General features: G+C 39.2%; 1 protein-coding gene across 1 annotated transcript; it reads right to left on the minus strand.

Annotated features, from left to right (window-relative positions):
• Nucleotides 1-12866: 12866 nt before the first annotated feature.
• LOC135597947 (wall-associated receptor kinase 3-like) lies at nucleotides 12867-23743 on the minus strand. Its single transcript, XM_065091457.1, has 6 exons — nucleotides 22802-23743; nucleotides 22544-22708; nucleotides 16953-17248; nucleotides 15342-16239; nucleotides 15087-15251; nucleotides 12867-14156 (listed from the first exon to the last, which is right to left on the minus strand). Exons 1-6 carry the CDS (start codon nucleotides 23682-23684, stop codon nucleotides 12973-12975), a joined length of 3591 nt encoding a protein of 1196 aa, XP_064947529.1. The 5' UTR covers nucleotides 23685-23743; the 3' UTR covers nucleotides 12867-12972.
• Nucleotides 23744-24510: the final 767 nt, after the last annotated feature.

The raw sequence follows: 24510 nt of genomic DNA on the forward strand, positions 1-24510 counted from the left end.
ATCTAATTTGAGACGAGAACACTACCTGGATGATTGAAAATAGTCTCTCTGCGTTGTCCTTGTCTTTTTCCCTTTTCTTCTCTTGTTTTTCTATAATTTTCTCCTATTTTTAAATTACGTTACTGCTATAATTTTTTGCCCCTATTGCTATAGTTTTCTCTCTTTGTTGCTATAGTTTTCTGCCTCCTTTTCATAGTCACCACACCCCCCTTATTAGATCTAGGTTTACATTAAAAGAGAAGTGGACTATGGGCTATTAAAGCCCACTATGGGCTAAGCTCATGGGCTGTTAATCCAACAACCTCCCCTTTCAGCCCATAAGGGAGGCTGTCCCATGACTCCTCAACGTGAAACCATGTCGATCAACCGTCGACACATCTCCTGCCTTTTTTTCGATAAGGTCTTTGTCAACATATCTGCTCTATTATCATCTATATGAATTTTCTAAAGTTGCAACTACTTCTCTTCAAGTATATTTCGAATCCAAACATCTATATGCTTTGACTTAGAATGAAAAGTTGGGTTCTTACACAAATAAATGGCTCTTTGGCTATCATAATGTACCACATAGTTTTTTTATTTCAGCCCCAATTCTTGTAAAAATTCTTTATCTATAACATTTCTTTGTAAACCTTTGTAGCAACAATATATTCTGACTTTGTGGTGAAGAGACCAATACACCTTTGTAATTTGGATTGTCATGACATAGCTCCCCCTACAAAAATAAGTATAAAACCTGATGTGGATTTCCTTGTATCTATATCTCTTGCCATAATTGTATTTGTGTAACATGTCAACATAGATCGTCCACCTCCAAAGCTTAAACAAACTTTATAGTATCTATATCTCTTGTCATAATTGTATTTGTGTAACATGTTAACACAGGTCGTCCACCTCCAAAGCTTAAACGAACTTTATAGCTCCTTCTGATATATCTAAAGATCCACTTCACTATTGCCCAGTGCTCCTTGTTTGGATTTACAAGAAATATGCTAGTAACACCTACTGCATATGCAATGTCCGACCTTGTACATATCATCGTGTACATTAAACTTCCAACTGCTAAAGCATAAGAAACCTTTTGCATATTCTTCTTCTTCATCACTTGACGGACTCTATTCTGAGCACAACTTGAAGTGACCTGAAAGAGAAGAACTAATTGGCTTTGCATTGCTCATACTGAACCTTTCTAATATATTCTCGATGTATTTCTCTTGTGACAACCAAATCTTCTTGTTTTTTCTATCACGGAAATTTGCATACCTAGTATTTGCTTTGCTGGCCCCATGTCCTTTATTGCAAAGGATTTACTCAGTTTCATCTTTAACCTGTCAATTATAGACATACATTTCCTAAAGATAAACATGTCATCAACATAAAGCAAGAGAATAATAAAATCCTCACAAAACAATTTGATGTACACACAATGATCTGAAGCCATTCTTTTATATCAATTTTCAATCATAAATGAATCAAACTTTCTGTACCACTATCTTGAAGCTTGCTTCGGCTTATACAAGCTCTTTTTCAAATTGTAGACAAAATTTTCTTTACCTTTGATTTTGAAGCATTCTAATTTCTCCATATAAATTTTCTCCTCTAAATCACCAAGAAGGAAAGCTGTCTTTACATCCAACAACTCAACCTCCAAGTCTAGGCTAGCAACAATACCAAAAGCAACACGAATAGAAGCATTTTAACAATAGGAGAAAAAATATTTTCAAAGTCAATATGTTTCTTTTAATCAAAGTCTTTCACAACCAATTTAGCTTTGTATCTTGTCTTTCACATCCATCTCTTTCTGCATAGCAACTAACTACTTCTTTTTCTGTTCACTTTCAACTGCTTTCTGATAACTCTCTGATTCACTTGCATTAGTAAGCATCATATACTCATATGTAGAGTATCTTTTGGAAGGTTGACGTTATCTAAACCGTGGTTCCGTGGGAAGTTGCTCTCTAGCTTCTTCTTGCTCAACATGTCCTACAGGTAGATCAACATCGGACTCTCCACTATCTTCCTGCACATCTCCCCCATCACCCTGATATATTGGAGGAGTAATTCGATCAAAATATGCTAATCCTTCTACATAAGTCTTGGCTGGTGCCTCCTTCAAATCCTATAGGGTTTGATCCTCAAAGAAGACAACATCTCTGCTTCAAATTACTTTCTGCTTTTTTAGATCCCAAAACCTGTAACCAAACTGATCATGTGAGTAGTCAAAAAAAATATATTATTTTATCTTACCATCTAGCTTAGACCTCTTATTGTTTATAACGTGTGCAAATGCATGACAACCAAACACTCACAAATGCTTGTAGGAAATATCTTTTCTAAACCATATATGCTCTGGAACATCATCATCTAGGGTTGTACAAGGTGACAAGTTGATCGTATCAATTGCAGTCCTCAAAGCTTCATCCCAAAACTTTTTGGGTAGCTTAGCCTTTGAAAGCATACATCTGATATTTTCCATGATGTTGCAATTCATCCTCTCTGTAACAACATTATGCTGAGGTGTACTATAAACTTTCATCTCATTGTGGATGTCATGCGACCTGTAATAATCATTAAACAATTCAGTGTACTCACCACCATTATCTGATCTTATACATTTCAATTATCTTTTTGTCTCCCTTTCAACTTTAGCATAAAACTCTTTGATGACATTAATAACCTGATATTTGATCTTCATAGCATCGGCTCAAACTTTCCTAAAATAGTTATATATAAAAGTAGCAAAATAAAGTACACCAATGATACCAAGAACATTAATAGATCCACCATGAGTTTTTATCCTCAAATGATCATATACATATATGTAAACATGATCTAAGGCATATATTTTTCTAGAGAAAGCATGACTAGCAAAGAAAACTCTATATTGTTTACCGACCAAACTATCAATATAAGGGTTCAAACGTGTACCTCTAAGGTCTAACAATACCTCTCTCTTAGAAAGAGCTTGCAACCCCTTCTTGCTCATATGTCCTGATTGCTTATGCCACAACTCAATGCTGAAGTCTTTTTCTGTAGCATTTAACTACTCACCATAAGTTTTGGCCTACAATTTATATAAAGTATAACATTTCTTTCCACTAGCCACAATAAGAGAACCCTTACTGAGCTTCCATTGTCCTCTGTGAAATCTGCTATCATAGTCTTCATCATCTAGTCTTCTAACTAAAATTAAATCCAACCTTAAGTCAATCACATGTCTCACATCCTTCAGCACTAACTTGTAGCCAAGGTAGGTCTTTATGTGGATATCACTCATGCCAATGATGTCTACCGTGTCATAGTTGCTTATCTTGACAACACCAAAATTTTCAGACATGCAGATAGCAAAAAACTTCCTCCGTGGTGTAGCATAATAAGAAGCACCTATGTCAATCACTCACTCAAGATCCTAACACACACAACAAAAAATATCATCAAAAGGAGACAAAATCAAATAATCACCGCCCTGCACTATAGCTATAGTATTATCTTTTAACTCTGTAGACTCCACTTCTTTTTCCTTTTTTCTTACTCTTTTTAGGTTGCTTGCATTCGTTCTTGTAATGTCCTTTCTCACTATAGTTATAGCAAATAATATCTTTTCTTGATCTTGACTTGCTTCTACCCATGCGTGAACTGCTTCTATCCTTGGACTTTGATCTTCCTTTGTTCTTTGAGATAAGTGCCTTTGAATTATTCTGAGATGTTGTTGAATTCTTTCTTCTCAACTCCTCATTCAATAAACTGCTTGTTACTTGACTCATGGTGACAACACCATCTAGCGCAGAATTACTATGGGAAACCACCAATGTCTCCTAACTTTTTGGTAAAGAACTGAGAAGTAACAATGCTTGTAACTCATCATCAAGAGACATTTTATTATAAGATAACTGGTTAGTAATACTTGGATTTCATTCAAATGCTCAACAATAAAAGCACCCTATTTATATTTTAGGTTTGCAAGTTCTCTGATCAAGAAAGCTTTGTTGTCAGTTGTTTTTCTATCACAGAGATTTTTCAACTTTTTTCAAAGAGAGTATGCAGAACTTTCAGTAGAAACATGGTGAAAGATATTGTCATCGAGCCATTGTCGAATAAACCCGACTATTTTTTGGTCTAATCTCTTCCACCCATCATCTGTCACAGTTGTGAGTTTTGCACCATCCCCTTGCAAAGGTTCATACAAATCTTTGTAATACAATAGATCTTCCATTCTTAGTTTTCATATCATCCAATTATTTCTATTCAAGCTAATCATGCGAGAAACATTACCGGCCTCTATGTTCGAATACAAAAAATAAATCACCAAAACCATACTCCGATACTAATTGATGGGATAAAAAGAGAACTTTGTATACGAACAAATACAAGTAGGCCGTAACATATAGCAGAATTAAATAGAATCATAATAAAATAGGACAACAAGATTTATGTGGAAAACCCCTCCAACGTGAATGGTAAAAACCACGGGGCAAACCATAGAAAATTCACTATAAAAATAATGAATGTGCAAATCTCAAAGTCTCTTGCCGAAAACCCAAGTAACAATCACAAGAAAATAACTGAGATACAATTATTATGTCACTGTATATAATATTCAAAATCTTTTCAAATAATTACAGCAAGAATCTACCGTAGATATGATCTAATATGAGATGTGAACACTACCTGAATAATTGAGAATAATCTCTCTACGTTGTCCTCATCTTTTTCTCTTTTCCTCTTTTATTTTTCTATCATTTTCTTTTTTTTTTTTAAATCATGTTGTTGCTATAGTTTTCTGCCATCATTACTATAGTTTTCTCTCTCCGTTACTATAGTTTTTGTCTCTTTTTCACAACCACCACACCTTCTTATTAGATTTAGGTTTATGTTAAAATTGAGATATGCTACGGGTCGTTAAAGCCCATTATAAACTGAACTCATAGGCTATCAGCCCAACGGGTCTCTGCAGCCGATTAACTATACGGTTTGTCGACCAAATCGAGAGACCAGAAGTTGCAGTCCACGGAATTGTTGCTTACGTTGCAACACTGACACTATATTTCGTTGAGCATGCGTGTCTGTCCTAGCGGCAATGAGATATCGGTGATCTCGACGTTGAACACAAAAAGTTTCTCGAGGCCATCATCCGTTGTGCTGCAATTTAGTGAGAAGTCTTCCCTCAAACAGTTAGGACCGATACCAAAAGGGTAGGGGATGTCAATCTCGCCACATCATGTTGGGCAGCCAGGCAGTGGACCTGCTGCAGATGCCACTGCACCCACTAGCGGTAGCATCAACAGCTGGAACGAGTGATCTTCGTAACTGCTTATTTAACAGCAACCTGACAATCGAAGCAATTCTTCCATCAAACAATGCACTAACACTTCCCATTAGATTGTGAAAATTAATATATAGTCCTGATTGTGCATTCTTTCATGTTGTCAGTCAATGATTTTGCCTCCTTGTCTCCTAAATCCTCTTCACAAATGAATTCAACTCAGTATCAGTGTTATCCCATTTAGACCCTAACACTTCCATAACCAAATTCCTGACATTAGCTTAATGCATGCAAATTTCTTTTTCTTAAATTCTTGTGAATAGTTCTCAACAAATCTCTTTGGAGGTATGCCCTTATGCTGCATCAGTGCCTGTGCCTAATTGATACTCACAAAGTTGCTGCAAGTTTTGGTACGTTAGGAACAAGCCATCTTACTCATGCAGATAAACAACTCCTTTGTTTACCTGAGTTCATGGAATGGTTGAGAATTATTTCACGTACCTTCGAAGAAGAGCAAGCTTGGATTCTCTCCTGGACATACTTCGGAAGACAATTCGCCAAGCCTGGTGCTGTCGTCAAGACCCACGTCTGAAACTTCTGCGCAGAAACTCCCTTATCGACCGTCGAAACATCGGATCTCCAAATGTGCTCATCTTCCTCCGCGATCACACCGCACGAAACCAAAGCCGACACGAGCAAATGGCTCATGTCAGGGAGCACCAAAGGATCCTTTACGTTTCTGGACATCTTCGCGATCCTCGAAGAATGCCCCATGACCCAGCAGATCCGGAAAATCATGAGCACCTCTCCCGGCAAGAGAGACCCGCCCACCTTATCATGGTCGCCAGCATCGGGATCGAACTCCAAGCCGCAAGGCGCTCCGGCTTCCCGGGACAGGGCGGCGTACAATCTGTATAGCACGTTAATGGTAATAGAATATGAAATGTAATTACAAACTATGTTCAAGATAGTAAATTTAATGACTATTTATATATAGGATTTTCCTTAATTGCTTAGTGAGATTTTCTCATACAGTTAAAGAAATTTTATATGTTATAATGCCCCCATAAGATTGAGCTTCTATTAAGGATGTCGATCTTAGACTGATACAATAAAAATAGTTTACGAGCGAGAGGTTTTGTGAGTGAGTCTACTAGTTGATCAGTCGTATATACGTGAGAAACACGTAGTTGATGTCTGATAACTTGATCTCTCACGAAGTGGAAATCGACGGCAATATGTTTCATATGGGAGTGGAACATTGGATTGACACATAAGTAGGTATCTTTAATATTATTACAATATATTATAGGAGAAACGGTAGAGTTGACGTTGAGTTCCTTGAGCAGATTTATGACCTAATTGAGTTCAGCAATGCGGTGGCGATGTCATGGTATTCAATTTCAATTGTAGACCATGCGATTATCTTTTGTTTTTTAGAACTCCAACTAATTAGATTCGCTCCAAGAAAGATAATATAACATGACGTAGATATTCTATCATCAAAGTTCCCTTCCCAATCAACATCAATAAAGGCATGGAGATGGAGTGAAGCATTTTTGCAAAGAAAAAGACTATAATTGAGGGTCCCTTTAAGATACTATAAAATTCATTTAACCGCGGACCAATGCATAAATTGTGATAATTTATTGACTACAAATGAAATGTCTAGACGGATGAGAGCCAAGTACTGTAAGAAGCAAAGTATTTATCGATATTGAGTAGAATCCGTAGCAGGGCTTCCATTACATAATTTAAATGATTCACTAGTAGAGAGGGGAGTTGTAACTTCTTTTGCATCATGCATATTTATCTTTGATAATAAATCTTGAATATACTTTCTTTGTGATAGGAAGAGACCTAAAGATGTAAACGTTACTTTAACTCCTAGAAAGTAGCTTAAGATTCTTAGATCTTTGAGAGAGAATTGAATAGCCAATTATTTTAGGAATGCCTGAGTCTCTAATGGATCATTGCCCGTGATAATAATATCATCCACATACATCAGAAGATATATTGTACCTTCATTTTGTTGTCGTAGGAATAACGAGGTATTAGACTTGGAATTGATGAAGCCAATTGATGTAAAAAATAAGCCAAGTTAAATATACCAAGCTCTTGGAGTTTGACGAAGTCCATAAATATCTTTTTGTAGTTTACAAACATGCCTTAGATACTAAGGATGAACAAGACTAAGAAATTGTTATATAAAAACATCTTTAGTTAGAGACCCCTATAAAAATGTATTGTTAACATCCAAATGTCGTAGTTGCTAGCCTTTTGAGATGGTTAAACTTAGGATAAGTCAGATTGTTGTGGATTTAACAACGAGACTAAATGTCCCTATGAAATTGACACAGGTCATTGATGAAACTCTTTGGTGACTAAACGTGCTTTATATCTAGCAATGGATCCGTTTGGGTTTCGCTTAATTCGAAAAACTCATTTACTCCCGATGACATTTTATGTATGATGAAAGGGTACTAGGGTCCACGTAGAGTTATGGAGGAGAGCATCATATTCTTGACACATGGCTTTACGCTGGTGAGAAGATTTTTGAGCTTGAGTAATTGCAGTGGGTTCACTAGCCTTAGGGGAGGAGTTTGTTATAGCATGTAGGTTAAGGACTTGACGTGGTATAAAAATATCACTTTGGAGTATATTGTCGTTGGATGTCTAGAGGCTATGGAAGTGGTTGGTTGTGTTGTCGGTATATTCGGTGGTGAGTCACTGACATGGGCCGGGCCCGCTTGTGACACTTGAATGTCATTAGGTCTAAGAGAAGGTAAAGCCAGTGGTGATGTTGTCAAGGGTATTGCTTCAGCAATAGGGGAAATTTGGGAGGAAGGGAGTGGAGAAATAATCAAGAGAGTGAGGAGCTGTTGAACCGGGTAACAATGGTGTGCGGATCCTGAAGGTAAAGACTGGATGGTGTCGTGGGAGGTTCGTGTGATGGGATCGAAGGGATACTCCAGTGATGTTTGTTTTATCGGAGTAGCCTGCACGGTAGGATGGTTTTGGAAAGGAAAAATAGACTCCATAAAAATAACATGACTTGATATAAAGACATTTTGAGTTTGGGGTTAGAAAGCATTATGTTCAAGAGAATATCCTATAAAAGTGCAAGGCTTAGATCATAGTGTCAGTTTATGTGAGGCATAAGGACGTAGCCGTAGATAACATAAGCAATCAAAGACTTTGAGTTTCTGGAGGTTTGGAAGCTTGTGAAATAGTTTTTCAAATGATGACTATTATTGCATAAATGAAGTGAGCATACGATTAATGAGATAGACTGTGGTTTGAAAAGTTGATGACCAAAAGGTTGGTGGCATAGATGCTTGATGTAAAAGTGAGAGATCAGTTTCAACTATATGCTGATGTTTGCATTCGGTAGAGCCAACTAATTGGGGAGTATATAGAGATGACTTGAGGTGTTGTATACCACAAGCTGAGATGCAAGATGTGAGGGCTTAATATTCGCCTTCGCCATAAGAGTAAACTGTTCTAATAGAAGATTGAAAAAAATTCTCGACCAACTTTCTAAAGTTAGTAAAGATTATTGAAACATTAGATTTATGGTGGAGAGGATAGAACCATGTATACTTAGTGAAATAGTCAACAAAAATGATATAAAATCTGAACTTGTCAAAAGAAGACGTTGGGGCAAAGCCCCAAACGTTTATATAAATAATTTCAAATGGTTTAGAGCAAGATATGGATGATGTTCCAAAAGGTACTTTATAACTTTTATTGTTAAGACAAGCATCACAATGAGTAATAGTGCTACTAGTTTTAAAAGTATGAAGAGAATAATGAGAAAGCAATTTTTGTTGGATAAAGAAGGAGGGGTGACCAAGACGATGCCACACATCAACTAGATCTGCAACTGAAGAGTGAACAATTGGCTAGGTAATTTATGAAGCTGATGACTACTCATAAATATTGTCTTTGTTCGGGCCTTGAACTAAGGATGCCCTTGTGCTATCTATGTTATCCATAGTTATGTCTCTATGCCTCCCATAAGATAATATCAAGATCTAAACTTTGCATCTTCATAGGATACTCTCTTAAACATAATGCTTTCCAATACTACAACCCTCAAACCCCAAAAGTCTTTATATCACGTCACGTTATTTTTGTGAAGTCTACCTTTCCTTTCCAAAATCATGAGTCTCCTGCCGTATAAGCCACTCCGACAAACATTCATCACTGGAGTATACCTCCGATCCTACCGGATGAGCCTCCATGTCACTGTTTAGTTCTTCCCCTCAAGATCCACACTCCACTGCTACTCCAGTTCAACAGCTGCCCATTCCCTCCATTACTTCTCTACTCCCTTCTTCTCAAGTTTCCCCCATTGATGAGGCAATACATTCAGAAACACAACCATTGTCGTTACCTCCTAAACCCAACGACATTGAAGTACCTCAACCTGACCCGACCCATGTCAATGACTCTCCACCGCCTATACTAGCAACACAACTTCACAATCTCATAACCTTCGGACATCCAATGACAATATGCTCCAAGAGTGGTATTTTTAAACCACATCAAATCCTTGATCTACATGCTATCACAAAATTCTCATCTAAAACCATTGAACCCACCATATTCACTCAAGCCCAAAAATCTTCACACTGGTGTAAAGCCATATGTGAAGAATATGATCCTCTCCTCTATAACTCAACATAGAACCTTGTACCCTTTCATCACACACAAAATATCATCGGGTGTAAGTGGCTCTTTCGAATTAAGCGGAACCCAGATAGATCCATTGCCAGATATAAAGCACGTTTAGTCACTAAAGGGTTTCGTCAACGACCTGGTATTGATTTCACCGAGACATTCAGTCTCATTGTTAAACCCACAACAATTTGACTTATCATGAGTTTGGCCACTACTAAATGTTGACAATTATGACAATTGGATGTTAACAATGCCTTTTTACAAGGGACTCTAATTGAAAACATCTTTATGCAGCAACCTCCTAGTTTCATCCATCCTCAGTATCCAAGACATGTTTGCAAACTATAATAAGCTATTTATTGACTTTGTCAGGCTCCAAGAGCCTAGTACACTGAATTTGGCTCTTTTTTACTTCAATTGGCTTTATCAACTCAAAGTCTAATACCTCGTTATTTCTACGATGACAAAATGAAAACATAGTATATCTTCTGATATGTGTGAATGATATTATTGTCATGGATAATAATCATATAGAGATCTAGGCATTCATCAAGCAATTAGCTAATCGATTCTCCCTTAAAGATCTAGGAATTTTGAGCTACTTTTTGGGAGTGAAAGCAACATATACATTTTCAAGTCACTTCCTCTCACAAAGAAAGTACATTCAAGATTTATTATCAAAGACAAACATGCAGGATGCAAAAGAGATTACAACACTCCTCTCAATACCGACAAGTAGTTGGCTCCTTACAGTACGTAGCTCTCACCTAGCCAAACATCTCATTTGTGGTTAATAAATTATCACAATTTATGCATCGGTCATCTACTATCCATTGGTATGCAGTCAAACGATTCTTGTAATATCTTAAAGGGACCCTCAATCATTGCCTCTTTCTCCGCAAACACTCCACTACCCTCAGGTAGGAAATTTTGATGATAGAATATCCATGTTGGGGTATATTGTCTTCCTTGGAACTAATCCAATCAGTTGGAGTTCTAAGAAGTAAAAGACAATCGTACAGTCTACAATTGAAGCTGAATACCATGTCATCGCCATTGTTGTTGAAGAACTCAATTGAGTTACGAATCTGCTTAACGAACTCAACATCGACTTCACTCTTACTTCTACAATCTATTGTGATAATGTCAGAACTACCTACCTATAGGTCAATCCAGTGTTCTGAAATTATTGTCATCGACTTCCACTTCATGCGAGATCAAGTTGTTTGACATCAACTACGAGTTTCTCATGTACATTTGGCTGATCAACTAACAGACTCACTCATGAAGCATCTCACCCATAAACTATTTTCATTACATCAGTCCAAGATCGACATTTTTTATAAGAGCACTATCTTGCAGGGGCATGATAGCAATAAAATTTTCTTAATTGCATAAGGAAATCTCGCTGCTTTCTTGAGAAAAATCCTCTCTCCTAACCTATATAAATAGGGAGAACATATCAATAAATTTCAACAAAAAAAATATATCTTCTATAACTTTCTAAGTTGTCAGTTAATGATTTTGCCTCCTGGTCTCCTAAATCCTCTTCACAAATGAATTCAACTCATACGAGTGGTAGCCCATTTAGACCCTAACACTTCCAAAACCAAATTCCTGATATTAGCTTAATGCATGCAAATTTCTTTTTCTTAAATTCTTGTGAATAGTTCTCAACAAATCTCTTTGAAGGTATGCCCTTACGCTGCATCAGTGCCGGTGCCTAATTGATACTCGCAAAGTTCCTACAAGTTTTGGTACGTTAGGAACAAGCCATCTTACTCATGCAGATAAACAACTCGTTTGTTTACCTGAGTTCATGGTTTGGTTGAGAATTCTTTCACGTACCTTCGAAGAAGAGCAAGCTTGGATTCTCTCTTGGACGTACTTCAGAAGACTAATTCGACAAGCCTGGTGATGTCGTCAAGACCCACGTCCGAAACTTCTGCGCAGAAACACCCTTATCGACCGTCAAAACTGATAGAAGATAAGATTTCCCCAAGATGATAGAAGATAAGATTTTCCCAACTTGATAGAGGATAAGATTTCCCCAATTATATGAGGAAATCTTTCTATTATGTTTATTCTGTTGAGGGAAATCCTTCCTCCTAATCTGTATAAATAGGAGATGGAACATGTTAATAGATTCAAGCTAAAGCTATTTCATTTCTACAATAAAGCTTCTTCAATTATTGTTCTTATCTTCTATTATTTCTATCAAAAACATCGGATCTCCAAATGTCCCCATCTTCCTCCGAGGGAGCACCAAAGGATCCTTTACGTTTCTGGACATCTTCGCGATCCTCGAAGAATGCCCCATGACCCAGCAGATCCAGAAAAGCATGAGCACCTCTCCCGGCACGAGAGACCCGCCCACCTTATCATCGTCGTCGGCATCGGGATCCAACTCCAAGCCGCAAGGATCTCCGGCTTCCCGGGATAGGGCGGCGTACAATCTGTATAGCACGTTGATGGATCGTGAGGCGAGCATCCTGCCGCAGCACCGGTTGTAGCCACTCAAGAAGCATATCCAATCAATATGACCGTGAGCACCATCATCGGCAATGGGGAAGAAGAGCGAGACCAGGGTTGTGCCGAGATTGTTCGACAGGGCAGGGAAGTGCTACGGCACTGGCGATCACAAAATAATACATATTTTCATATTAAACGGGTGGCAATTAATGTATAATTGTTCATGCTAATGCTTAAATAGATCAGATGGACATAGATAAATAACATGGACTGTTTATACCATTTTAATCTCAATTATTAGACTAGATAATGATATATCAGGCATGGTGACAACAAGGTCAGCCGATCATGGAACATTTCCTGAATGATAAAAGCTCCACAATCAATGCAAAATGTTTGAAATGATAATATTTATTGGGATAACCTTATTCTTACACACAACATATTCCAGCAAGGAAATGACAGAGATTACCTGTAGTATTTAATAAATATTCTTCGCTATTATACACTGGCACAAACACACACGATCACAAGTATACATAGCAGCAGTATCAATTCAAGATTGCATCAAGAAGCCTCGAGAACCAGAGAGTTTGGGCATGCACCAGGTCATCATCTTCCATATTCGATGTCCAATCCCAATCTTTTCTCTGGATTATAGCTAGTAGTGGTTTCAATTCCATGATAATATGTCTCATGGTCAACCGATGGTTGACTGAGCAAGCTCTCACTCTCCTCGGTATTCTGCGGTATCCATGGGTGCTGTTTGCGAGCTCGCTCATTTCTTGAATCAGTTCCGTATCCCCTTCGTTTCTCACCTGATCATCCAAGATCTCCATAAGTCGGTTCTCCTTTGTCGCCAGAATAAAACATGATGCGAGGCTCCTCTCATCTTCAGATGCTTCAAAATAAATTGGCTTCTTGCGGGTCATCAGCTCCAGAAGCACTACGCCGAAGCTATAAACATCACTTTTCTCTGTCAACTGGCAGGTTTGGAGGTACTCTGGGTCCAAGTAACCACAAGTCCCTTGCACCAAGGTAGCAAACTGATCCTCATCTTTTGGAACCAGCTTCGAAGCTCCAAAGTCAGAAACTTTTGCTGTATAGTTTTCATCTAAAAGGATGTTGGAAGACTTCACGTCGCCATGAATGATGGGAGGCGAAGCTGATGAATGCAAGCAGGCCAGAGCTTCGGCAGACTCATGAGCGATCCTCAAGCGAGTGACCAAGGAAAAGGGAGATGCCCTGTTGTTGTCGTGGATCAGCTGGAACAAGGTCCCGTTCGAGACAAACTCATAAACCAGCATCGGAACCTCCACTTCCAAGCAACAACCCAAGAGCTTAACTATGTTCTTGTGGTTGATCTGCGACAGAATAAGCAGCTCTTTTCCAAATTCATTCTTTTGGCTCTCATCAATGATCTTGGGTTTCTTGATGGCAACGACACGACTGTCCTCCAAGTCTCCTTTGTAAACGGTACCATGTCCTCCTCTGCCAAGGACTCGGTTCTTATCATACTTCTCTGTAGCTTTTTCTAATTCTTCTTTGGCAAATATCTTAAATGCAAGGCCTTGTTCTCTAAAATATCTTTCTTTAGCCTTGATCTCTTCCAATAATATCCAACCTCCATGTTCTCTAAAATATCTTTCCTTAATCTTGATGAATTTTCTTCTTTGAAAAATCACATAGATACACATGCCGGAAATTAGTAGAAAGATCAAGCCACTGCCAGTACCTGTATCTCAGAAATTTTCAGGCCAATTAAAACCAGGAAGAGAAACAAAAATTATGTTTTTTATGCATATTATTTTGGTTTTGTGGTTACTGGAAACTATAATACGAGCACGAACAATTTTGTGCTCTGCTTTTCTGATGATAAAATCCTGGATGCTTATTATTATTGCTTTTCTTCTGCGTAAGCATTGTGCTAAGCTACATAACTAGAATACCTAAAGTCCACGCAGTATGAGAAGAATGTTTATGGTAAACTTTATGGTATTTCAGTCAGCAGGATCGATAGTATGAGAAGAAATTATATCAAATATTTCATTTTCATAAGTATATGGATCTAATATAACTTTTGAAAATATAACGATCGAGATGTTAAAGATAACTAATTTTAAAAATAATCTGTGATTAGCCCGAGAGAAAAAAAGCATAACCATCAAGAATTTCTTTCTTTCTCGGTCACGGTGATGCCAAAGGTCTAAACTCATCGTTGAAGTTGAAAAATAACATGATTTTGTTAATAAAAGCAATACCATCAACTACTTGGAGATGGTACAAGACAACATATTATTGAAGTTGAAAATTTTCTTTCTTTCTTCGAGGGTCAGCAACCGAAGTCAGCTCCATCCAGGCTAATAAAAGCAATACCAACAATTCTGAATTTAACATATTATTGATCTTTCACATGTAAATACACTTTCTTGTGTATGTGGATAAAAAAAAATCATCAACTACTTGGAGATGGTACAAGACAACAGAATAAAAAATCGAACCAGGCTATTGTCATTAGTCCCCTCTCTATAAGATGCACCTAGTCTATAGTGCAGACAGATTAAAAGGATTTGAAGCAATAAATAAAATTCATGAAAAGAAAGGGAACAAAAGAATTCATTTGTAATACTTGGCATCAAAGTCATGGTGGGAAAAAGACTCTTACCTATAGCCACCTTCACTGATGATGGAAGTCTCTGGTGTTGGGTGCATGTTCCATTGAAGGCATCACCATATGTACCTCGCGGGCAGAAACAATTGTAGCTACCGGGCAGGTTCTGGCAGATGCCATGGCAAGGATTTTGATGTTTATCAGAGCATTCGTCGATGTCTGCAATTAAAGCATATTCAGCAGTATCAGAAACGAAATCATGAAAACTGAAATGGCAAGCAGATCCAAGAAAGAGGAGACTTAACAGACCTTGGCAGCCATGAGCGACATAAGGATTGCCATGGTAGCCACTCGAACAGTTACAAAGATACCCAGGACCACTGGAAGAGTTCAAACACTCGCTGTGCTCGCTGATGCAGGCGTAGGAGGTTATGTTGCGCTGTGCTACCTCGCACGTCTCGTTTCCGATCGCCCAATCCACCACCAAAGGTGCCGTGCCGTTTCTGTTGTACCAGAATTTGGTCGTTGTGATGTAAGATGTTAGGAACTCAAACTGATTCGCCTCCAACAATACGGCATAGCTGCAGTCACTGAAGTTCCAGGTGCTCGAGCTGTTGAAATTTGAATCAAACCAGACCTCATAGTATGCGAGGTCCTTGGGAATGGAGGTTTGGCAGCAGCCGATGCCGGAGCATGATGACCTGTTGACCAAACTCACCTCGTTTTGACACCCAGACACGCAACCGCTCCGGTAGCTGCCGTTCCCTTTCAAACCCCCGATGTAGGCAAGGGTGTCGCAGCCGATTACAGTGAACTTGTTGTGGACGTCGGAAAATCTGTATGGTGTGCCGACGAAATTCAGATACCAGTCAGAGTAGTCCGTAGAGTTGTTGCTACCGTTGTAACACTGCCACGATATTTCATTGAGCATGCGTGCCTGGCCTAGTGGCAATGAGATATTAGTGATCTCGACGTTGAACACAAAAAGTTTCTCGAGACCATCATCCGTTGTGTTGCAATCTAGTGAGAAGCCTTCCATCGCACAGTTATGACCGATGCCAAAAGGGTAGGGGACGTCAACCTCGCCGCATCTCGTTCGGCAGCCAGGCAGTGCATCTGCTGCAGATGCCGCTGCACACACTAGCGGCAGCATCAACAGCTGGAACAAGCGATACCCTAACAGCACACCCATCTCTCGATTTGCACACTAGCAGAGAGGTACTCTTCAGATAAAAGGTTGGACAAATGGTAAGTTATGGAAACACCAAAGCCTAAAATGAAGCTTCCCCTTGACTGACGGATGAGGTGCAAGAAAGCTGACCTCTTCCTAGTCAATCATTTAAAATAAAATAAAATTATTTGATTGGATCACTGTATAATTTTTCTGCAAAATAATCGACTCACAACTTTGATCCACAAGGATGAACTTTGATTGCATCAACAGGCGGCCTTAGTGACCACACACCCATCTTTCGCTGCGATCGACGCCACATGCTGCAAAGTCGGGAACGCAAAACGACATCAGACTACTAATAGGATGATTCGACCCTTCAGAACAATACAAGTACAAGCAAAGAAAAGTCTATGGACTGCTATCGAGCATCCTCCTCCACTGGATTTTCATGGACCTGTTCAATTAATTCTTCTATTTGAAAAAAGAACATAAAGAAAAAAGCTCCACGACCAATGCAAAATGTTTAAAATGATAATATTTAGATAACCATTTTCTTACATACAACATAACCCAGCAAGGAAATGGCAGAGATTGCCTATAGGCGAGGGCGTCGCAGCCGATTACAGTGAACTTGTCGTGGACGTCGGAGAATCTGTATGGTGTTTTGGCAGATACCAGACATAGCTGTCTCTGGAATTGTTGCTTACGTTCTAACGCTACCATGATATTTCATTGACCATGCAGACCTGCCCCAGTGGCAGTGAGATGTTGACGATCTCGACATTGAACACAAAAAGCTTCTCGAGGCCATCATCTGTTGTGCTGCAATCTAGTGGAAAGCCGCATCTTGATCGGCAGCCATGCAGTGAACCTGCAGCAGATGCCGCTGCACCTGTCAGCGACAGCATTAGCAGCAGCTGGTACACTGACAGCGCCTCCATTTTGGTTCTGCCCAAGGCTGTGTCTTGCTTCTGCAAATAGACTAACATAGGTTTCTTCTCGATTTGCACATTAGAAGAGAATGCAGTCTCAGGATAAAGGTCTAAAAATTCTGAAGAAATAATGTTAGAGGAACACCAAACCCTCTTATAAAGCTTCCACTTCAGTGACCGATGAGGTGCAAGGAACATAACTCCTCCCTAGTTGCTCGGTAAAAATTGAGTTTGAATGTTGGGCTTGTGAACGATGACCAATTCCTCTCAAGTATATTTGATTCCCATGTTGCAATTGGTGTTCTTGGTTATTCAACCAATGACTAATCAGCTGATAGGTCTTTTCATGACAACATTCTTTCGTAGTACAAGAAGAACTAGTGATTGGTGGATGATGCTAGTTGAGATGGACATGGAGAAGGAAAGTTGTGCCTGGCAATCTGTCTCCAGCTTCTTTGTCAACGTTTTCTTCTTCCACAAAGGACTGGTGGTTGATGGATGATTCGGTCCTTGAAAATAACTGTTAAAGACTTGTGATGGTCAAATATTTTTTTATTCTCGCTTCAATTTAATAATTGTTTTTTAAGTTATGATACCCATCTATGGCTATTACAAGTGGAGATCATATCACTTGTCAGCTACAGAGCATCATCTCCCATCGGTATATTTTCAAGGACACGTTAAATTCCAACATTGTAATTGGCGTTCTTGGTTTTTCTGCACAAACTTCAAAAGAAAAACCAGTGATTGATGTATGATGGTCGAGATGGACATGGCGGAATGCAAAGTTTTGGTGCAAATGTCTTCAAAAACGGGTCTTATGCGTTCAGCTTCTTTCGTAAGTAATGTCGATTGCATATGTTCATCCATGTCTTTTGTGCACCTTGTGGTGTTTGCATGGTGATTCGTTATCCTTTTCATTTTTAAGGCATATATATATCCTTGTAAAGTTTGGAAATTATATATTTGTTATCATATAACATGCACATCCTTCACAAATATCACTTTAATATGGCATATTACCTTTAATTTGCCTTTGGTCATTCTTCCTGTTACTGTGAATAAAACAGGAAAGGTCTTCATTTCTCATGTACATACATATTCCTCACTTGCTATATTTTTTGTTCAGTTAAATCTTGTAGAAACCTTATATGACTCTATCATGATTTACATACTTCTATTACCAATCAAAAGATAAGATGACAGAATCAACCAGGAATAAAAAACATGCAGAATAATAGCGAATTAATAGGTTAGAACATTCAGTGGTTGAGAATGATTTCACATACCTCTGAAGGAGACCGAGGAGCTTGAATGCCCTGCCGGACACACTACGGAAGACAATTCGCCAATCCTGGCGCCGTCGTCGAGACCCATGCCTAAAGCTTCCGAGCGCAAACACCCTTATCAGGGGGGAGACCTGCCCACCGAGCCATCGTCGTCGATGTCGGAGCACGATCATCGGCTCTAGGGAAGAAGCGCCAGATTAGGGCTGCACCGACATTGCCCCAAGAAGCGGGGAATCGCTTAGATGCAAATGGCACACTAGGTTGGGTACTTCTTACACATCATACTAGGGCTATGATTCATGGTCGATTCGGTGAGGATTGTAAGGGTCGTCGATTGGTAAGCAGCAGCGTTGCCCGGAGGAAAGCGAGGGGCTAAGGCGGTGCGGAGGAACGGGACATTGTCGCTGGAGGCCCTCCTCTACCTGTCGACGCTGTCGCTCGAAGCCGCGGTTCTTCCATGATCAGTGGATAGTGCTGATCAGAAGGTGTTCGAAAACTTAAAAGGCTCTTTAAACACAGATATCTCCACTACATAAAAGCTCTTTAAGCCTTACAACTACTGCTGGCATTTCGAGTTATTAATATTGAACATTATTTCATGAATGACAATTTTTACACATGACACTACTTAACTCGTTTTTAGAAAATTAGACTATAACAATTTTTTTAGAATATTTACCCAATTATTATGCATTTTATTGCAACAAATAGTCCTCCAATATCTTTGTTTCCTCTGCGATTAAGTCGAATCTCGAAAGAAATTTCACGAGGATACCACTTCATGATCCGGAAAAGGAAGAAAATAATCACATAATTATAATTTGAAACATGTTCTTTGTCAAACTTAGTTAAAATCTAACTTAATAGAGTATCAAATTGAGTAGATCAACGAACGATAGAAAGAAAAAGATATGACACACATAACCCTCACGTGAGTCCTGAATTGGAGAAAAAGATGTAGGTTACCTTTCACACATTTATCCATGTGGATAAGAGTCTAAAATAGGTCTAAGGCAAACAGTTCAAGGTTGTTTCGTCTTATCACTCATGTGGATAAGAGGTCAAGAGGAGACCATTAAGAGTGGTTAGAGACTGCTCTCCTTCCGTGACTAAATATAAAAATTCATCATCAATACAATGAGCTAGAACCTTTTTTGATCATTTATATCCATACTTATACACCTCAAGTTACTAACTTAGCGTCGAAGGAATCAAATCGGGAAACCTCCCTCAATCTTGATATCTAGGTGGTATCTCAGAAACATGATATTTCTACATCAGAGGTACTTTGGATAATCCAATGTATATGGGTATGAACTATGTCGGATTTATCAAGATATTAATGACTTCTTTGCCTAACATTTTTAACGCTAAAAAAAGGGCTCGATGTTATAAAAATGTCGACTAGTCAATCCTCTTAATGAATGCTTGAGCAACGAAATTTTGCCCATGACCCATACCATTTTCACTTGGGGGGGAATAGCCATCACACCTGGATGCATCCACTTTGGCACAAACACCGGTGCAATATTGACATTTGTTCAACAACCCAGGTCTCTTGATCCCGACAATAACCTTGAGCCACCTACTCATTCCAATCGAGATATTCTTGAACCTCACCCAATATGTGCAGACACTAATGAGTATTATACAATTTGTCGCTCCGCTTTTGTCATAGCTAACTTAACAAACGAAGCCACCAGCTCAGTCGCGATCAACAACTCAACCACCATCGATACCAACACCTATCAAGGTCCCCTCACACGATGTAGTGCTGACTTCCTAAGAACACCCCTGGCTCGTTGAGCCACCCGCCGAGGGAGCGAGACAATTGGCAGATTTCATTATATATATATATATAAAAGACATTCCTGAGCTAGAAAGAAGCTTTGGCTCTGATCATATCATTAGCATGCATGGCCAGATTGATTCCCGTGTTTAGTTTAAATGATTTAGATTAGAATTTCGTTTGACAAAGTCATATTCAACAATTTGAAAGAACCCAGAAGAGAAATTGCCAGACGTATGTGGCAGAAATATTACAAAGCTGCTTGATACACAGAACATAGGAACCCTGTTGTGATTTCACAGCATCTATCCTTTTCAACATGTGTAACTCAACAGTGGCTGGACTAGAAATATATAACAAGGCCAAATTACCTACCAAATTGACTGTAAGATCCATCAGTGGATAGAGGTCAATCCAAGTGCTAACCATTCTTCACATACACCTGTAACATCCCATTAGTCCCACATCGGAATTGAGCAATGTATATGATTAGCTTATAAGGGTCTGATGAGTGTACTATGTTAACTCTCGCTTAAGCATTTTGGTCCGTGGTTGAAAGAACAAAATGGAGATATTGGCCAGTTAGCTCATCAGACTCGGGTCGTGACATTTGATATCAGAGCCGACCTAGCATTAGGGCAGGGTGAGAGGGCTCGAGTAGGAAAGGGCTACCCGTGGATGGAGTCAGAGAACTCATCACGGTGTGGCCCGTGGATGGAGTCAGAGAACTCATCACGGTGTGGAGCTAAGCATTTTGGTCCGTGGTTGAAGGAACAAAATGGAGTTATTGGCCAGTTAGCTCATCAGACTCGGGTCGTGACAACAAAGATCAAGCCATTGCCCGTACCTGTATCTCAAAAATTTTCAGACCAATTAAAAGCAGGAAGAGAAATATATAACAAGGCCAAATTACCTACCAAATTGACTGTAAGATCCATCAGTGGATAGAGGTCAATCCAAGTGCTAACCATTCTTCACATACACCTGTAACATCCCATTAGTCCCACATCGGAATTGAGCAATGTATATGATTAGCTTATAAGGGTCTGATGAGTGTACTATGTTAACTCTCGCTTAAGCATTTTGGTCCGTGGTTGAAAGAACAAAATGGAGATATTGGCCAGTTAGCTCATCAGACTCGGGTCGTGACATTTGATATCAGAGCCGACCTAGCATTAGGGCAGGGTGAGAGGGCTCGAGTAGGAAAGGGCTACCCGTGGATGGAGTCAGAGAACTCATCACGGTGTGGCCCGTGGATGGAGTCAGAGAACTCATCACGGTGTGGAGCTAAGCATTTTGGTCCGGAAGAGAAATAAAAATTATGTTTTTTATGTACATTATGTTGGTTTTATAGTTACATGGTCATATTTATGCTATGCATGCTATTATCCTTGATGCTCTTTTTTTCTCTTTTTCTTTGCAGTTTCTCTAGTGAATCCTATGAATGGATTATTTTTAATTAGACTTTTCTGAGGAAAAAAAGGGTTAGTAATATATTACTCTCTATAATTAGTTATCTTTAATATTTTAATTTTTATACTTTCAAAAGTTACATTAGGATTCTCCTATTTACGAAAGTGAAATATAATTCCATTTCTCCTTATTTTTGACAAAAATACTACACGTGCTCAATGATAAACCGAAATAAGACAGAGTTAATATATGTTCGATGATAAACTATATGGTATTTTAGTCAATAGAGTCAATGACGTGAGAAAAAACAAGATTAAATATTTTACTTTTTCATTAGTACAGAGATCTTAATGTAATTTTTGAAAGTATAAAAATTAAAATACTAAAGATAATTAATTACAAAAGATAATTTATGATTAGCTCTAAAAAAAAACAAACAACCAAAGGTCTGAACTCATGACAGAAGTTGAAAAAAAATATAAAGATTAAGGACCTTCAATAAGAGGGATAAACATGGAGACTTTGTTAACGACAAAAGTTCTTCGAGGTTATGTAATCAAACTTGGTTCCATCTATGCTGATAAAAGCAGTACCTACAATTATGAATTTAACATAATATTGATCATTCTCAAGTAAATACACTTTTTTGTGTCTATGTAGATCAAAAAATTATCAGCTACTTGGAGATGGTACAAGACAATAGAATATAAAATCGAATAAGGCTATTGTCATTAGTACCCTCTCTATAAGATACACCTATAGTCTCTAGTGCAGGTAGATTAAAAGGATTTGAAGCAATAAATAAAATTCATGAAAAGAAAGGGAACAAAAGAATTTATTCGTAATACTTGGCATCAAATGTGTTTGGAGATCCTCGACAAAGACAAAAGTCATGGTGGAAAAAAGACGCTTACCTACAGTCACCTTCGCTGATGATTGAAGTTTCTGCTGTTGGGTGCATGTTCCATTGAAGGCATCACCATGTGTACCTGGCGGGCAGAAACAATTGTAGCTACCGGGCAGGTTCTTGCAGGTGCCATGGCAAGGATATTGATCTTTAACGGAGCATTCGTCGATGTCTGCAATTAAGACATGTTCGGAAGTATCAGAAACAAAATCATGAAAACTGAAAAGGCAAGCAGATCCCAGAAAGAGAAGAGACTTTAACAGACCTTGGCAGCCATGAGCGACATAAGGATTGCCATGGTAGCCACTCGAACAGTTACAAAGATACCCAGGACCATTGGAAGAGTTCAAGCACTCGCTGTGCTCGCTGATGCAGGCGTACGAGGTTTTGTTGCGCTGCGCTACCTCGCATGTCTCGTTTCCGATCGCCCAATCCACCACCAAAGGCGCCTTGCCGTTGTTGTTGTTCCAGAATTGGTACGTTGTGATGTAAGATGTTAGGAACTCAAACTGATTCGCCTCCAACAATACGGCATAGCTGCAGTCACTGAAGTTCCAGATGCTCGAGCTGTTGAAATCTGAATCAAACCAGACCTTATAGTATGTGAGGTCCTTGGGGATGGAGGTTTGGCAGCAGCCGATGCCGGAGCATGATGAGCTGTTGACCAAACTCACCTCGTTGTGACATGTAGACACGCAACCGCTCTGGTAGCTGTCAGCCCTTTCGAAATCTCCGATGTAGGCGAGGGTGTTGCAGCCGATCACAGTGAACTTGTTGTGGACGTCGGAGAATCTGTATGGTGTGTCGACGAAATTCAAAGACCAGACATAGCCGTATATGGAATTGTTGCTAACGTTGTAACACTGCCACGATATTTCATTGAGCATGCGTGCCTGGCCTAGTGGCAATGAAATATCGGTGATCTCGACGTTGGACACAAAGAGTTTCTCGAGGCCATCATCCGTTGTGTTGCAATCTAGTGAGAAGCCTTCCCTCGAACAGTTAGGACCGATGCCAAAAGGGTAGGGGACGTCAATCTCGCCGCATCTCGTTCGGCAGCCAGGCAGTGCAGCTGCTGCAGATGCCGCTGCACCCACTAGCGGCAGCATCAACAGCTGGAACAAGCGATACCCTAACAGCACACCCATCTCTCGATTTGCAAACTTGCAGAGAGGTACTCTCAGATAAAAGCTTAGACAAATGATCTGTTACGGAAACACCAAAGACTAAAATGAAGCTTCATCTTGACTGACCGATGAGGTGCAAGAAAGCTGACCTTTTCCTAGTCAATCATTTATTTTAAAAAAATTATTTGATTGGATCACTGTATAATTTTTCTGCAAAACAATTGACTCACAACATGGATCCAAAAGGATGAACTTTGATTGCATCAACAGGCGGCCTTAGTGACCACACACCCATCTTTCGCTGCGATCGGCGCCACATGCTGCGAAGTCGGGAACGCAGAACGACATCAGACTATTGATAGGATGATTCGACCCTTCAGAACAACAAAAGTACAAGCAAAGAAAAGTCTATGGACTGCTAATCGAGCATCCTCCTCCAGTGGATTTTCAAGGACCTGTTCAATCTTTTATGAGGCAATTGGTGTTATTGGTTATTCAACCAATGACTAATCAGCTGATAGGTCTTTTCATGACGACATTCTTTCGTAGTACAAGAAGAACTAGTGATTGGTGGATGATGATGCTAGTTGAGATGGACCTGGAGAAGGAAAATTGTGTCTGGCAATCTGTCAATGTTTTCTTCTTCCACAAAGGACTGGTGGTTGATGGATGATTCGGTCCTTGAAAATAACTGTTAAAGACTTTTGATGGTCAAAGATTTTTTTATTCTCACTTCAATTTAATAATTGTTTAAGTTATGATAGCCATCTATGGCTTTAACAAGTGGACATCATATCATTTGTCAGCTACAGAGCATCATCTCCCTCAGTATATTTTCAAGGACACG

This window comes from Musa acuminata, chromosome BXJ2-1, assembly GCF_036884655.1.
Source record: "Musa acuminata AAA Group cultivar baxijiao chromosome BXJ2-1, Cavendish_Baxijiao_AAA, whole genome shotgun sequence".
Lineage (NCBI taxonomy): Eukaryota > Viridiplantae > Streptophyta > Magnoliopsida > Zingiberales > Musaceae > Musa > Musa acuminata.

Excerpts from the sequence above, each read along its gene's own strand:
- LOC135597947 (XM_065091457.1), bottom strand. The coding sequence starts at position 23,684 with ATGGGTGTGCTGTTAGGGTATCGCTTGTTCCAGCTGTTGATGCTGCCG. Across the intron at positions 16,240-16,952 it reads TCTCACTGCCACTGGGGCAG|TGTGCAAATCGAGAGATGGG; the intron begins GTCTGCATGGTC and ends CCTCTCTGCTAG. Across the intron at positions 15,252-15,341 it reads TGTCGCTCATGGCTGCCAAG|ACATCGACGAATGCTCTGAT; the intron begins GTCTGTTAAGTC and ends CTTTAATTGCAG.